This window comes from Nannobrachium achirus (genome assembly GCF_963921795.1).
Source record: "Nannobrachium achirus genome assembly, chromosome: 12".
Classification (NCBI taxonomy): domain Eukaryota; kingdom Metazoa; phylum Chordata; class Actinopteri; order Myctophiformes; family Myctophidae; genus Nannobrachium; species Nannobrachium achirus.
In genome coordinates, this window is record NC_137832.1 from 43,859,883 (window position 1) to 43,876,636 (window position 16,754).

General features: G+C 40.1%; 2 protein-coding genes across 2 annotated transcripts; one reads left to right on the plus strand and one right to left on the minus strand.

Annotated features, from left to right (window-relative positions):
• Nucleotides 1–1,578: 1,578 nt before the first annotated feature.
• Nucleotides 1,579–5,683, plus strand: rpl6 (ribosomal protein L6; the record flags this gene model as incomplete). Its single annotated transcript, XM_080738152.1, has 6 exons — nt 1,579–1,728; nt 2,021–2,128; nt 2,674–2,817; nt 4,863–4,911; nt 5,220–5,404; nt 5,500–5,683. The coding sequence occupies 6 exons, from the start codon at nt 1,579–1,581 to the stop codon at nt 5,650–5,652; spliced, it is 789 nt and encodes a 262-aa protein (XP_080594278.1). The 3' UTR covers nt 5,653–5,683.
• A 1,399-nt stretch (nt 5,684–7,082) lies between these two features.
• On the minus strand, nt 7,083–9,573 carry dynll1 (dynein, light chain, LC8-type 1). The gene is made up of 3 exons (XM_080738166.1): nt 9,474–9,573; nt 8,145–8,287; nt 7,083–7,481 (listed from the first exon to the last, which is right to left on the minus strand). Exons 2-3 carry the CDS (start codon nt 8,274–8,276, stop codon nt 7,344–7,346), a joined length of 270 nt encoding a protein of 89 aa, XP_080594292.1. The 5' UTR covers nt 8,277–8,287; nt 9,474–9,573; the 3' UTR covers nt 7,083–7,343.
• Between the last annotated feature and the right edge of the window lie 7,181 nt (nt 9,574–16,754).

Genomic DNA, 16,754 nt, shown 5'->3' on the forward strand with positions numbered 1-16,754 from the left:
GTTTTCATGGCTTCATCAATAACATGAATAATCTTAGCTGCCGAATAATTACTCCAAAATGTAATTTGCATCCATGATTGTGCTGAACTAAAAGGTATCTTATCAATTACCAATAAAGTATGGGAAGTTCATTTTAGTAACATTAAGAAAGAATTTCTGTGTTCTGGCAATGTCCCCATAACACATTTTGTGGAAAGATGTATTCTAATGATTTTACTTTGAAACCGCTGTGTGTCTGGAATAAAGTTTATATTAAAATAATATAAAATATATATTCTGGTATATCCCTGACAACTGACTAACTTTTTTATCTTCTAAATCTTCATTTATAAATAGTATATGAAAGCTAAAATAAACAAGTATTTTTTGTTTAATGTGTTCTCTAAGTCTAAGGGATTTGGCATCAAATATGCATAAACCATAAAATAAAAGAAGAAAACAAATATATATTTATATATAAATAGACAGCAAGACAGCGCCTTCAACGTGATTTTATTTGGACTACAAAGACCATGAAAACCTTGGAACGCTGTTTACGTCGGCGCGTCCTTATATACGTAACTTCCCCGGAAGTCGGTCTTTTTCGTAGCAAAGGTAAGAATGGCCCCGTTTCCATACCGTAGAAGGAAAACACATCTGTTTTCATCTCTAATTTTACAGTATCATCACTCTATACCAACACGGATAACCTAAAGTATATGTTCTTAGGATCCGTTTGATATGATTATTGTGTGATTTCAACACATAATGACTCCATAATAAAGTGTTAGGTTTATCGCTGTTCTTTAGGCCCACCGGCTAGCCTTCGTGCTATCAGGACGCGTTCTTACATTGAACTCTGTTTTAGCCACCGGACTTGCTGAGCATTAGAGCTGTTTTACCAACAGCTACCTGTTTATTTGTTTGCTGTTAAACTAAAGTGCTTTATCAATGTTGTATAATGATGGGCTGCTTGCCATTCTAGTCGCTAGCAGCTAGCTAATATGGCAGTGACACTGAGGCAGTTAACGTGTGCCTGACAGTGTCATGCCTCAGAATTGGGTGTGCATGTGGTTGTGTGTTGGCATTAAAATGAACTCCCCCCGTAAATATGTTAGAATTTAGAAGTCATGCAAATCATTGCCAGTGGTCAGTCTCAAATACTTTTTGTGTTTTCGTGGCGTGAACTTCATAAGAACGGAAATGTTGCATGCTATGCTACCGTGCTAATACGTGTGTATGTGTTTGATATTTATTTATTATTGAATACTTTATTAGCAGTTTGCACAGGAAAAGGACGGTACAGTTCAGATACATCCGCTAAAAGGATTTTAAACCTAAGAAAGCTCTATAGCTTGTATACATTGGTGTCCTTTGTACTCTATTCATTGAGAAAAACAAACTGTACATTTGAGAAATCAGTCAAGTTTGCAAGCTGATGGTTCATGTGGTTATCCTAACCTACATATTAATTTAGGTGCAATCAGCTTATTCAAACTAGTCTGTTTGCAAACTGACTTGCAGACTGACCTCTCAGAATTACTGTTGGTCAAATTCAAAACTAATGGTGGCTTTATCTCTTCACCCCCTCTTCCCCAGATGGCAGAGGGCGATAAGAAGAAGGTTGCCAAGAAGCGGCACTGCAGCCGGAACCCGGTTCTGGCCCGTGGCATTGGCCGCTACTCTCGGTCTGCCATGTACGCCCGCAGGGCTATGTACATGAGGAAGACCAAGACCACAGAAACCAAGGTGTGTGTCTCAAATTGTAATGTATACCAGTGTTTCTCAAACTTAAAAATGTCAAGGTCTCCCCTTAACTCTGACAGTGTACAAATGGAACCAAAAGAACCTGTTAAGGTTCATTTGGTTCCATTTGTACTCTGTCAGAGTTGGTCTGTAAGACTTGTATAGGTCAATTTAGACCCCCCTAAAGGAACCCAGAGTCCTTGGAATCCACTTTGAGAACCAAATGTACATATTTGCTACGTGTGTGTGTGTGCGCGCAGTATTTTTATTTAATTAGCATCTTGGTCTTATGTAGCCCGAGAAGAAGCTGAAGGTGAGGGCTGTGAGGCCACAAGCTACCGTTGTCAAGACTGTTGGAGGAGACAAGAATGGAGGCACCCGCGTTGTCAAGCTGCGCAAATTGGTGAGTCTATAAGTCTTGTCAGTTTCAAGTAAATTGTCTGTACTTTTTGACATTGTCACCTCACATCATTACATTTATTTCACATGGTTGCAGCTGGTCAGTTTTGGATCGTTAGGTGTGATTTTATTATGTTACCTTGCTGGTGGTAAGGATCTGTGGAAGTTGTTACTTGTTATCAATGCTGTGAGCAGTCTAGGTTTCTAGTGCATCTGAAAGTTGGAAGGGAAACTAAAGACTTTATATCTAAATCCAATTCTGATCAATTATGTGTAAATATTGACATCAAAACAATGACATGTCATTGAGCATACACCCGATAATGAAAGGTTGTGTTTGAAAATAACCCACAGAGCACTTGGATCACACCCTGAAATGGACCCCTCAATAAAATTGAAACATAAATGCAATATACGGCATCATTTCTTGGATTTCTAACCATAGGTTGTGCCAACAGTATTCTGACCTACGGATTAGATGTAAACTTGTTTGTATATTATGTGCTGTTTGGCCCTTAAAATAAGTTTGGTTTGTGTTCCCTACTGGAGCCCCGCTACTACCCAACAGAGGATGTTCCCCGCAAGCTTAAGAGCCACGGCAAGAAGCCCTTCTGCCAGCACAAGAGGAGACTGCGTGCCACCATCACCCCAGGAACTGTCCTCATTTTGCTCACCGGTCGTCACCGTGGAAAGGTAAGGACTACTTGGAAATACGTTTGGTGCCGTCGGCACGTTTCTTGGATATCGTTGCTGTCGGGCAGAAACAACTTTTATGTTGTCCCAAACATAGCAAAATTGGCCATCTACAAGCTCAACACATCATAATGCTGTGAGCTTGTAGATTGACATTTAAAAAAAAAAAAGGGGGAAAAAAGCGTGTGGAAATAGAAAAAGAGTTCCCCCTCTTCTGTGTTGCCTAGAACTGGAGGATTGATTTTGGGGTTTGTATTGTAAAGTACAACTTGATGACATCACACATTGTACTTTACAATACAAACCCCAAAATCAATCCTCCAGTTCTAGGCAACACAGAAGGGGGGGAACTTTTTTCTATTTCCACACAACTCCTCTAAAGCCCATTTTCCACTGGCCCAACTCCACACCACTCCACACCGCCCACTTGTGCCAGGTTTTCCACTACAAGGAGCTGGGTAGAGTGGTGTGAAAGTGGTACTAAACAGGGTACTAAAAAGTATCCACTCTAGAGTAGGTCTGAGCTAGGCCAAACAGGGCCAAACACTTCATAATGACTGATCAATCACTGACTTTTCATTTAGACCACCAGGATATAGTTGTAATACATGATAATAGATTCTATTGTGTTATAACCACTATTATAATCTATTATAGTGTATTTTAATTATCATAGTAATACATTAATACTTTATAATGTATTATAATCACAGTTATAATCCATTACAGTGCATTATAATTAGGATAGTTGAAATACTAATTTATATTGTATTATAATCACAGTTAAAAGGGTCAATTTGTTTCTTACCGAGTGTGGTAAGAAACAAATTGTGTGGTGTGGTGCTAACACTGCAGTCGAAAAGGGGCTTATGGTATATTAATGACATATTTCAATATTGAAAATGGGTGGTCTTCCCCTTTAAGGTTTCTACATGACAGCAACTAAACAGACTTGCATGACATTTAATTTTTTTATTTTACAAATTATTGGAAATCTAACTCATGCAATTTCATCAGAGGTATTGAGTATAGCATTGAGTTATATCTACTTGTATGAAGCAGGTACTGACTTAAAAGGACAATGCTTTTATCTTTGAGTGTGTACTTTAAATACTTATTCGATTTAACTACAGTACATTAAATGGACATCCATCCAATGGCTTAATCTTGAGATTGATAAACTGTTGTGATACACATGCCATTTCTCCTAGAGATGTAATCCCTCTTCTCACAAATGCTGCGTGGGCAAGTTATGGAGCCATACAACTGAGCCCACACACTGAACCTGAGTTCAGCTGCTATAAACAACATGAATTGTGTGAGCTCTGAAATGGAGAGGAAGAGGACCCTTTAGATAATTCAATTGGCATGTGTGAAGCAGATTTTATTCCTAAAATAATTTGGCTTGCTATGTCAAGCTCTCGTAATTTGGTGAGGCATTAATTCCAGTTGTTTGGTTTGTGATGTTCAGGGAAGTGCTCTAGAGGCACTTAAAGGGGCACTCCACCACTTTTCAACCTATCTTCATATAATAGGTCCTCACTAATGTTCATGATAAAATATATTTTAAAAAAAAACTACTCAGTTTGGGTCTCATAGGAGAGCTGTGGGTGGGTCAAATCCTTCTACCGGTGACATCATCAATGGGAAATGCAAGTTAATAGAAACTGCAGGCTTTCTATTCCTGAAAAAGTTGCAATGTTAAAGTGGAAGCCATTGTTCTTGTGATAATAAAAATCTAAATATATATTTTTTTCCCCAAAAATATTATTTACTTTTTTTTTTTGTCAAACGATGATGTCACCGGTAGAAGGATTTGACAGCTCTCCTATGAGACCCAGACTGAATAGAAACAAATTGTGCTATTTTATTATGAACATTAGTGAGGACCTATTATATGAAGACACTCAAGACAGGTTGAAAAGTGGTGAACTACTCCTTTAAGAATCCAACATCTTAGAGCTTAAATGATGGGGGGGAAAGTGTACAGGTCTTAGTGGAGTATGTTATGCTGTGTTAACGGTTTACTGTCTCCTACATTTCAGCGTGTTGTGTTCCTGAAGATGCTCGCAAGTGGTCTCCTGCTTGTCAGTGGTAAGGACAACTACATTTTCATGATCTAAAATTATTTGTGTACAATGTATTTAATGTTTTGTCTTTCGTGCATTGTTTCTGTTGGCTTTACAGTGTAATCTAGACTAGAGCACCCCGAGTGGTCACAACAATCTAAATTTAACAGACATTTAAAGGCAGGAATAGATCTAGAAGCTGTTCTGAGCTTGGAGATATTTTTTTTGTATGGAAATTTGGCATGGACAGGTCTGACTGTACAGAAGCATTGTTTACTATGTATTAAGTGGTAAACCCTGCGACTCTTAACATGTTTTCTTTTTAACCCTCAGGCCCCCTTGCCATAAACAGAGTTCCCCTGCGTAGGGCACACCAGAAATTTGTCATTGCTACAAACACCAAAGTTGACATCTCTGGCGTGAAGGTTCCCCACACTCTGAGTGACGCCTACTTCAAGAAGAAGAGGCTGAGGAAGCCCCGTCATCAGGAGGGAGACATCTTTGATACAGAGAAGGAGGTGAATTGTCCACATCTTGAAATATTCATTTGTACCGTTTTTTACAATGTATTGAAACATTACTAATTTCTCTCATTTCCGATCTCCCACTACAGAAGTACCAGCTGACCGAGCAGAGGAAGGAGGACCAGAAAGCTGTGGACTCCCAGCTTCTGCCCGCCATTAAGAAAGTCCCTCACCTGAAGGATTACCTGCGCTCAAGCTTCTGCCTGTCCAATGGTGTCTATGCACACAAGCTGGTTTTCTAAATGTGTTATAAATAAAGAGTACTCCTGTTGAGTTGTATTGTTTTTTTTAGTTGGCCACTTGTTGAATTGTATCTACCAATTGTATCACTAATTAGGCTTTCAATAATCTCGCCAGCCAGACTGCCTTCCACAATTTTCAAATGCCAGTCTAGAGCACGGAAGAAAATCGTGATAAAGGGGATATGACGCCCCCTCCCCACTTCACAAAAAAAGGCAAATGTGTTCACTTCCGGCAGAAAGCGTGAAAATTTGCCCCTAGGGGTATTTTTGTGCGCTGAATTCAAAAATTGGCGGTCCCAAGCACTTTTCCCGTGGGATCTGGTGGCTCTAATTGAAAAGTGATGACTCCTCACTAAACCATAGTTTTGTGGGGTCCATTTCTTGACCAAGGAATGTTTTTTTGTGCAAAACAAATGCTTGGAATGGATTCAGAATCATGAAAACCCCCTAGATAGACCCCTCACATGCTACTTAAAGAGTATTTTTGGGGGGTCTTTTTTTTCCCTGTAAGTGAATTTGAGAAAAGTGCTTGGATCCGCCAATTTTTGAATTCGGCGCACAAAAATACCCCTAGGTGCAAATTTTCACGCTTCTGCCGGAAGTTAACACCTTTTTCACATTTCTCCCACTAAATTTGTCCTGAATCAAAGCTTATATTATAGCTTGCTAATAGTCAAATTAGTACAGATTTTTCCTTTTGTGGCTTTCGGGAGGTAGACTTGTGAAATTGTCTGGCTACGTGAGATTAGGCTAGAATTGGGAAGTATATTGTAAAGGCCGCCATGATGACAGTAGGTGATATGGTAAAATATTGTTACAACTGTCGATATGCCTTTTCTGAGATTGTATATATCGTGATGCACAGAGCCATAGAAAAAACCTGAGAAAACTGCAGAATGTTAAAACCTGCATTGGTCTAAATGGTCTGTTTCTTTTAGTTCTTTACCTTGTAGGTGGTTGTACAATTAACTTGGTAAGAATTAGCAAAGCAATAAGATGGTGTATCACGATACAGCTTGTAAAACTGTTATTTTTCCATATCACCTATGACAGTGTTTGAATACTTTTCATCATTTTCATGTAAAGCATTGACAACCTTGTAACATGAAAAACATTCAGTATCAGATCTTGGTCCAGGCATTTTACAAATTAAAACTAGGCAGATGTCTTCAATTTTCCCAAAATATTTTGGATGGGACTATCTGAAATTAAAATGCCATGGATCCCCAGAAGATTTTAAAACAAGATTTTCTAAAATGGCAGATACAAGATAGCTTCGAGGGCTTGTGTATTTGAGAACCAGTTAATTCTCGCTATACATGCAGCAAAAATGGGTTGACAGGGCAACTTGCTGCCCATGTAAAACCTCAATTGAATGTGTGTACAATGGTGCGATGACTAAAAGAAAGACTACTACAGAAATGCTCCTAGACAGCCAAACCATAATGCTTTAATTAGAAAAAAAAATTGGTCACACCTAATGAAACAGAAGACAAAAAAATAAATACATGTTTCATTTCTCTTATATGGCCATGGTTTTCTTTTTTTTTCTCCTCCAAAAACAAAGAAGTTCAACAAAGTAGAAAGCAGCACAGAAAAAGGCAGTGCCCCTTGATCAGGAATGATAGAGCCTTTCTGTCGAAATCAGTCAGTAAATAATGGTCAGTTGGTGTTATGGGAGTGCATTTCCCTTAGCCGGACTTGAACAGCAGAATGGCAACCTGGCCCAAGTAGAAGTAGATGAAATGCTTGGTCTCGTGAGTAACGTAGCTGCCGAAGTTCCTCCCAACGATGCAATGCCAGGTGGGGTTGTACTTCTTATCAAACTCCTGTGTGGGGGGAGAGAATACCAGTGAATCACCTGTAGAAGCTAGCTTTACAGTAAGCACTGTATTCTTCATGTAATGAACAGCGAAAAATAGCCAATTTACAGGTACAAGCTCAGCGCAGCATATTTTGTCAGCTTGGGTATGTTTGCCATTCCTGAAATGTTTCATCTTCGACTAGACATGCCCAAAATAGGGATGTCCGGTTTAAAGTGGTTAAGGGTATGACCAAAATAAACCACAGCCCCCAAATTAGCCTTCATTTTATTATAATTTACAACATATTATGTAGACAGTGGTGCCCAACTGCCCATATTAACCTGAGTATGTAACATCTACAATGAACTATTATGCATCTACCATTGCCTTAATAAAGAACTGCAAATACGAGGTGAATGACAATAGGATGTTTGACTAATGCAATGCACAGATTGGTTAGTTATGTGCATATAACTAGTAATTCACAAGGCATTTTATTTCAATAGGCAGGTATATAATATAAATCAACACATACACAGTAAAACAAAAATATTTCTAGTGTAGTCTTATGAGATTGAACAGATTTTATATTTAACACAAGTGTTAATTTATCCATTTATAATTGAGGGTACAAATGGAACCAAACTGAACCTGTATGGGTAAATTTGAGAATTTCTTGTTTGTTACCTTTTTGATGTATGCAGCAATGTCTTTCTCGATGTTGTACTTCTCCAGGGCCTGTGTGGCACACTCCACTGCATCTTGCTGCATGTCCTCGGACATATCTGCATTTTTGATCACTGCCTTTCTGTCAGACATGTTTGTCGTTGCTGTGGGAAACCAAAAAACAGCAGGGGGCATTAAACTTCTTCACACTCAAGAGCATTGATTGACTTGCACAGACATGCTACTCACTAGACAGCCAAATAGTTCTTAATGATAAACTCTACATAGGGGAATTACTGCACTGGGGGTTTTAAAGCTGCTGCCATTATTTATTTAAGAATACAAATGTAGCCAACATGTATGGTACCTAGGGTATGTTAATACATGTGTTCATTCAGCTGAATGAGAACATTGTTTGTCACATCACATTTGGGTATTGTTTTTTTTTTTGTGCAAGTGACATCCTTTGTAGTTTCAGGGAGAAAGGGTAGAAAAAGTACAGAATAAACAGCTCAAAAAACAAATAAAGATTGGAGGTGTTCTACCCTTCTGTTGATAATTTTGGACTGGGTGTGTGTGTGTCGGGTAGGACACCTACTGGTTGACAACTAGTACTGCCTGAAACTATGATCAACATCTCCCTGGCTGCCCTGGCCCCTGCCTAAGCGGGTGTTGCCATAGAACACTATTTTGGTCTCATCATGAGGGAGACCGCAGAGCTCAAATCCCGGAATGGACATTAAAGTTATGGATTGCAGCATTGGGAAATTTAATGCACAGAGTATGAGTAAGCTAGTTAACGTTACATAATGAGTAACGCATGACATCCAGTGAAACTGGCCATATCTACTCGTGTTGTTGCATAACACTTTCCAGCAGCATCTATTCTAGATGATGCTCTGTAGTTTCTATGGATACGCAGCAGGAGGACACTTGGTCAATCGTATGTTTTCTTTAGGTTATAAAAACAAAAAAAAAGACGCACACAGTCCTCACACACCACCAGGCTGTATTTGTAAATTGCACTGCAACTCGGCAATATAATAATAATAATAAAATGACCAAACACGCGTGTTTACGCTTCTCTGCTCAAATAAAGCAACAAATAAAGACTTGAAAATTGCAAAAGGCCCGGTGGGATTTAGCAGAGAACCACGCCACCATGGACCATGCACACAGCAATCCAATGAATGAACACAAAATATGAGCGCTAAACGCTAGCCTGAGCAACCAAAAAAAGGCCATCGCTGACTGTCAGACCACATCTACGGATTTGACTGTTCTGTATTCAAATGTATATAATTAATAAAGGAAACAACCTATTCAGATGCTCATGCATTTTTGATTTACCTGTTATTTCCTCGCAGTAGATTGCTTGTCTTCTTTAAAGGGACGACTCTTCTCTCGGCGACAACTCCCGCGAAGTGGTTGACACAAAAGTAAAGTGGGTGTGTGACTGCCGTAGGATGCTGTGTTGAACGCATCCCATTGGCTGCTATTAGCGTACCTCGCGCTGCCATTGGTCCGTTTAGGCTGTGTTCCCTGGCATTTCTGTCAGCATTTTGTTTCCAACCATCATGCCTTGCGCCCATAGCCTCAGCTCGTTACCCTGACAACCTTAGTAAATAACAATGTTCACGCCTACGTAGATAGCTAGCATCAAACACTAGCTGCTTCTGATGGTAGATGATAGAAGTCAAAGGTACCAAGAAACTCAGAGTAACTTAACAATACGCCATTCCTGTCAAGTAACTGATTTACACAGATAATAATTATTATTACCAAACCAGGTGTCATAAAACAGAGATCTATTTTTAAACAAGATGCACCATTCCTGATGTAGCCATACCTGTCAACCTCAGCCCGTCAGAAAACAGGAGAGGGGGGGGGGGGGGGGTCATGACTGTAAAAAGTAGGCGCACAGAAATTGTTTTGATGACTTAAGCAATGTAAGACCCATCTTTAATAATAATGCAGTCATGACTAATATCTGTGTATGACGGCATGCAATGGCCCCACCCTTTAAGGGGGGGTCTGGGGGTCCTCCCCCATAAAAAAACTAACATAGTAGATGTACTTTCCAGTGTTCTGGTGAATTTTGGGAGTTTGACACCTCCAGGAGAAATTCACACAATTTGTTTGTTGTTCGTCTAATAAGAAAAAAGACAATGAGGTTTCAAGCAGCAAGTGGCTTAATGAGTTAGGATACTGAGCTAATGATACAAGCCCCACTGAAGATCTTACTTTAAAGACTGATTTCCAGCAGAATAACTTCAAAACCAGTCCAGAAAGCATTGTGAGATGACCTCGCTGTGCTGGCGCAGCGGACAGTGACTTAAAAAGATGAGAAGTCAAAAGATGTCTTACTTTGCATCAAATCTGTACACCATTTGGCATTTTAAGGCTGAAATTGTACCCTCGTGCAAGCCTGATAAAAGTATCAAACATGTAAAAAATGTAACAGAACACAGGGAAATATTATATTTCTGTTAAGAAGTTTTGGGGGGAACCTCAGACCCTCCTTGTGGAGTTCCTTGCACCCTACTGTCCCAAAATCAAGGTGAAAAAAGTGAGTCCCATCAAGGCGAAACACCCAGAGAAAAGTGAGTCCCATCAAGGTGAAACACCCGGAGAAAAGTGAGTTCCAAAATCCCCCTAAAAGTGAGTCCCAAAATCAAGGCGAAACACCTGGAAAAAAGTGAGTCCCATTAAGACGAAACCCAGAGAGCCCTATTATGATCCAGGTCTTATGCCTTATGCCTTAACTTCTTTACCTTTTTTTCACTATTTTGAAAAACATTTTTAAATACTTCAAATGCTGATCTACATCTGCACGTTGTGAACTTGCAGATCAGCTATTTGAAGTATTTAAAAAACTAAAACAAAATAGTAAAAAAAGGCAAAGAAGTTAAGGCATAAGGCATAAGACCTGGATCATAATAGGGCCCAGAGAGTCCCATCAAGGTGAAACACCCGGAGAAAAGTGAGTTCTAAAATCCCCCAAAAAGTGAGTCCCAAAATCAAGGCGAAACACCCGGAGAAAAGTGAGTCCCATCAAGCCGAAACACCCGGAGAAAAGTGAGTCCCATCAAGACGAAACACCCGGAGAAAATTGAGTCCCGTCAAGGCGAAACACCCGGAGAAAAGTGAGTCCCAAAATCCCGCAAAAAGCGAGTCCCAAAATCAAGGCGAAACACCCGGAGAAAAGTGAGTCCCATCAAGGCGAAACACCCGGAGAAAAGTGAGTCCCAAAATAGTACCAAAAAATCCCCAAAAAGTGAGTCCCAAAATCAAGGCGGAACACCTGGAGAAAAGTGAGTCCCATCAAGACGAAACACCCGGAGAAAAGTGAGTCCCATCAAGGCGAAACACCCAGAGAAAAATGAGTCCCATCAAGGCGAAACACCCGGAGGGAAAAAAAACTCATTCAAATGAGGTCCAAGTCAGGCCTATAGAAGGCCAATCTGTCTGTAATCGAGAGATTTTGGACCTCGTTTGAGTTTTTTTTTCTCCTCCGGGTGTTTCACCTTGATGGGACTCACTTTTTTCAGGTGTTTCGCCTTGATTTTAGAGAGAGAGCTAGATCCCACACCTTTCAACAAAAAGAACAATCAAATCCCCCCCCCCCCCCCCCCCCCCATATCAAATAGCCAAGGAACTACAGTATGATGGCCGTGTCTGCATAGGCTATCAGTGGGTCTTTGACACATTAGCCTACTTGTCACACAAAAAGTGTGAAATGAGAAATGGTAAAAGAAAAAGAAAAAACTACTACTAAGGCTACTTACAAATATGAAAAAGGGTGATAATCCTGTTTTGGGGTACATTCTGGAACAGGAGACATGGTCAAATAACAGGAGACTTCTTGCTAAAACAGGAGGGTTGGCAGGTATGGTGAGAGATGGTGTAGTTGTATAAAGATCAGACTCTCAGTGCAGAGGTCCCATGTTCAAATCTCAGTCCTCCCACATTGTTGTAATACATTTTCAACATTAAAATACAAAAGAACTTCTCAAAATATCTGTATTGGCATATGGTTTAGCTGACTGGTGATTGGACTCTCAGTTCAGAGGATCCATGTTCTAATCCGATTCCTACTTGGAATAAAGTTAATACCTCTGATGAGAGATGGTTTACGCTAGTGGTCTAAAGATCAGCCTCTCAGTGCTGAGGTCTCATTTTCAAATCCGAGTTCTCGTACAGATCATTGTTGTTACTTTTCAAGGTTAAAATACAAATAATTATTCAAAAGCACCGGGTGAAGTCTGCTGTGGGAGATGGTGTAGTGGTTTAAACACCAGTCTCCAAAGCCAGAGGTCACATGTTCAAATCCATTCCTGTAGTGCTTTGACCTTTTCAAGGCTAAAATAGAAGAGAACAACTCAAAAGCACCAGGAGATACCTGTTGAGGGCCCAAAGGTGCCGTGGCTCAATGGTATGGTCACTTGATCGGTTGTCCCTGCTTCAGGCAGGTTTCAGACAGGTTCAAGTCCCATGCCCGCGGTACACGGAGGACCATCGTGGAGGGGTGTCCCTCCCCCTGTTTCATGAGAGCTAAAGGTGGGGGGTTATATCTGAAAGAACTCTGTCCAACAAAAGTTTTACAGAAAATAAAATTCTTACCCACATGCCTTGAGACCACTGGAAGAATTTTGAGGAAAAAATTACAATTTTATCCTTAAAAAGGTCAATGTAGTCCAGAGCTGGTCTGTAGGTTGAGTGGGATTTGAACATGGAACCTCTTGACTGAGAGTCTAAGCCTTAGACCATTATGCTATCTCTCACTGTAAATGTCCTGGTGTTCTGGTGATCTGGTGCTTTTGAGTACTGAAGTTGTATTTTAACCTTGAAAAGATCCATGTAATAGAGCAGCAATTAGTAGGGTGACTGGGTTTTGAACACAGAACCCCTGCATCTGAAGTCTGATCTTTAGACCACTACACCATCTCCAACTGAAAAACATTAGGTGCTTTTGAGTAATTATTTTGAACTTTCCCCATGAAAATGTCAAAGTAAAACAGCAATGTAGGAAGATTGAGATTTGTACATGGAACATCAGCAATGAGAGTCTGATCTTAAGACCACTACTCCATCTCTCACTACCTTTTGAGTGCTCTTGAGTAATTCTTTTGTATTTGAACCCTGAAAAGGTCCAAGTAAAAGAGCAGAGACCTATGGGAGGACTGGGATTTGAACATGTCTGCTCTAAACTGAGAGACCAATCATCAGTCCACTAGACCATATGCAGGTTTGGCAACATTGGAATGTTAGAACCAATACGATTTCTATTTCTATTTTCTTTTAAGGGGGTAGGGGGGAGATTCCCTAAACGGGGTCTGAGGGTCCTCCCCCAAGAACTTAATCTTAACATATATATTTTTTTTCCTGTGTTTTATTGAATTTTACACTTCTGATTCACCATGCAACTCCTTGCAATAAAACTGTTCCAAGGTCAACCGCACCAATGCAACTCTTTGCAACTGCCATAATAGTTGCATGATGTTGCAAATCATTGGTGTCAGGGCATAACATAGGGAGCGGCCGTGCGGTCCTGGACAACTAATACATATTTAAACGTAGCCTACTGGCTTGTGGTTTCATCTCTTAAGTGAGTCCCATCAAGGCGAAACCTGGCGAAACACCCAGAGGAAAAAAATAACTCATGCAAATGAGGTCCAAGTCAGACCTCTAGAAGGCCAATCTGTCTGTAATCGAGAGATTCTAGGCTGACTTGGACCTCATTTGCGTGAGTTTTTTTCTTCCTCTGGGTGTTTCGCCTTGATGGGACTCACTTTTTTCAGGTGTTTCGCCTTGATTTTAGAGAGAGAGCAAGATCTCATACCTTTCAACAAAAAGAACAATCAAATACCCCCCCCCCCCCCCCCATATCAAATAGCCAAGGAACTACAGTATTATGGCCGTGGCTGCATATCAGTGGGTCTTTGACACATTAGCCTACTTATCACACAAAAAGTGTGAAATGAGAAATGGTAAAAGAAAAAGAAAAAACTACTACTAAGGCTACTTACAAATATGAAAAGGTGATAATCTCATGTTTTGGGGTACATTCTGGAACAGGAGACATGGTCAAATAACAGGAGACTTCTTGCTAAAACAGGAGGGTTGGCAGGTATGGTGAGAGATGGTGTTGTTGTATAAAGTTCAGACTCTCAGTGCAGAGGTCCCATGTTCAAATCTCAGTCCTCCCACATTGTTGTAATACATTTTCAACATTAAAATACAAAAGAACTTCTCAAAATATCTGTATTGGCATATGGTTTAGCTGACTAGTGATTGGACTCTCAGTTCAGAGGATCCATGTTCTAATCCAATTCCTACTTGGAATAAAGTTAATACCTCTGATGAGAGATGGTTTACTCTAGTGGTCTAAAGATCAGCCCCTCAGTGCTGAGGTCTCATTTTCAAATCCGAGTTCTCGTACAGATCATTGTTGTTACTTTTCAAGGTTAAAATACAAATAAGTATTCAAAAGCACCAGGTGAAGTCTGCTGTGGGAGATGGTGTAGTGGTTTAAACACCAGTCTCCAAAACCAGAGGTCACATGTTCAAATCCATTCCTGTAGTGCTTTGACCTTTTCAAGGCTAAAATAGAAGAGAACAACTCAAAAGCACCAGGAGATACCTGTTGAGGGCCCAAAGGTGCCGTGGCTCAATGGTATGGTCGCTTGATCGGTTGTCCCTGCTTCAGGCAGGTTTCAGACAGGTTCAAGTCCCATGCCCACGGTACACGGAGGACCATTGTGGAGGGGTGTCCCTCCCCCTGTTTCCTGAGAGCTAAAGGTGGGGGGTTATATCTGAAAGAACTCTGTCCAACAAAAGTTTTACAGAAAATAAAATTCCTATGAACATGCCTTCAGACCACTTTTTGAGGGAAAAAATTACAATTTTATCCTTAAAAAGGTCAATGTAGTCCTGAGCTGGTCTGTAGGTTGAGTGGGATTTGAACATGGAACCTCTTAACTGAGAGTCTAAGCCTTAGACCATTATGCTATCTCTCACTGTAAATGTGTCCTGGTGTTCTGGTGCTTTTGAGTACTGAAGTTGTATTTTAACCTTGAAAAGATCCATGTAATAGAGCTCAGACAACTACACCATCTCCAACCAAAAAAGTTCAGGTGCTTTTGAGTAATTATTTTGTACTTTACCCATGAAAATGTCAAAGTAAAACAGCAATGTAGGAGGATTGAGATTTGTACATGGACCATCAGCAATGAGAGTCTGATCTTAAGACCACTACTCCATCTCTCACTAACTTTTGAGTGCTCTTGAGTAATTATTTTGTATTTGAACCCTGAAAAGGTCCAAGTAAAAGAGCAGTGACCTGTGGGAAGACTGGGGTTTGAACACGGCACCTCTGAGCCAAATAACTAATCCTTAGACCACTATACCAGGCACAATTAGCACATCTCTTATTTAACATTAACTTTTTTTCAAAACTAGAATAATAGAAATAAGAGGGAGAAAAAGAACACTTCAAAACACTAAGAGAGCTGTGCCCTGATTTTCTGACAGGTAAAGTGGCCTCAGGTTGGATTAAAGGGATATCACTTTCAAAACTTTTTTTTCGTCTAATCAGGCTTGTATGAACACCCTGAACAGTTTTTAATTTGCTTCATTCAGTATTTAGATATTTGATGTAAATGTTACCACCTCCAACACGCCCAGGCCCTCGCCACATACACACCCATTGTAACTTCAAACTCCATTTTAACCATGATAGATTCATTAAAAACACCCATTATTTTTTCTGGTGACTCATAATACCCTCCTAATACGTGAGCAATACGTGTTCTTTCAATAACCCTTTTCTTTTATTTTTAATAATTCTTTGGGAAAATGGAAAACATTAAATACAATAATATTTTATTGAAAATAAATGAAAAAAGTTATTGAAAAAACACGGTCTGCTCACGTATTAGGAGGGTATTATGAGTCACCAGAAAAAATAATGGGTGTTTTTAATGAATCTATCATGGTTAAAATGGAGTTTGAAGTTACAATGGGTGTGTATGTGGAGAGGGCCTGGGCGTGTTGGAGGTGGAAAACATTTACATCAAATATCTAAATACTGAATGAAGCAAATTAAAAACTGTTCAGGGTGTTCATACAAGCCTGATTAGACGAAAAAAAAGTTTTGAAAGTGTAATATCCCTTTAACCATTGGGCCGTGCCAGGGTCCCTTGGGGGAACTGGGCCACGTGGTCATTGACAATTTACTATTAAATGTATACATTAATTAAAAATTAAATGTGTGGGCCCCTCCTCTGTTGTCTACAGGTGCTTTCTTGGCCCACAGATGATCATTATGGCTTAAAATCCGAGCTGGGTACTGCGCGTCGGGAGGGTGGGGGCCCAAAAGATTTATCAGCCAGGAGCCCTCACAGGGGTTAATCCGTCCCAGAGTGGTACTCATCAACCAGTGGACCTTGAGGGCTGGGGGTTCCAGGTGGTCCCCAGCTAAACGATGGAGAGTCAGTAACCAAATGGACCCTTATGCTCTCAAGAGTTAAATTAATGTTAAACATCTGCATTACAAAGTTACAAGAAGTCTACACAGTTAGAGAATGGAAGAGTTTGGGGTCTGAGAGGCTAAATCTGATCCGGCTCAAA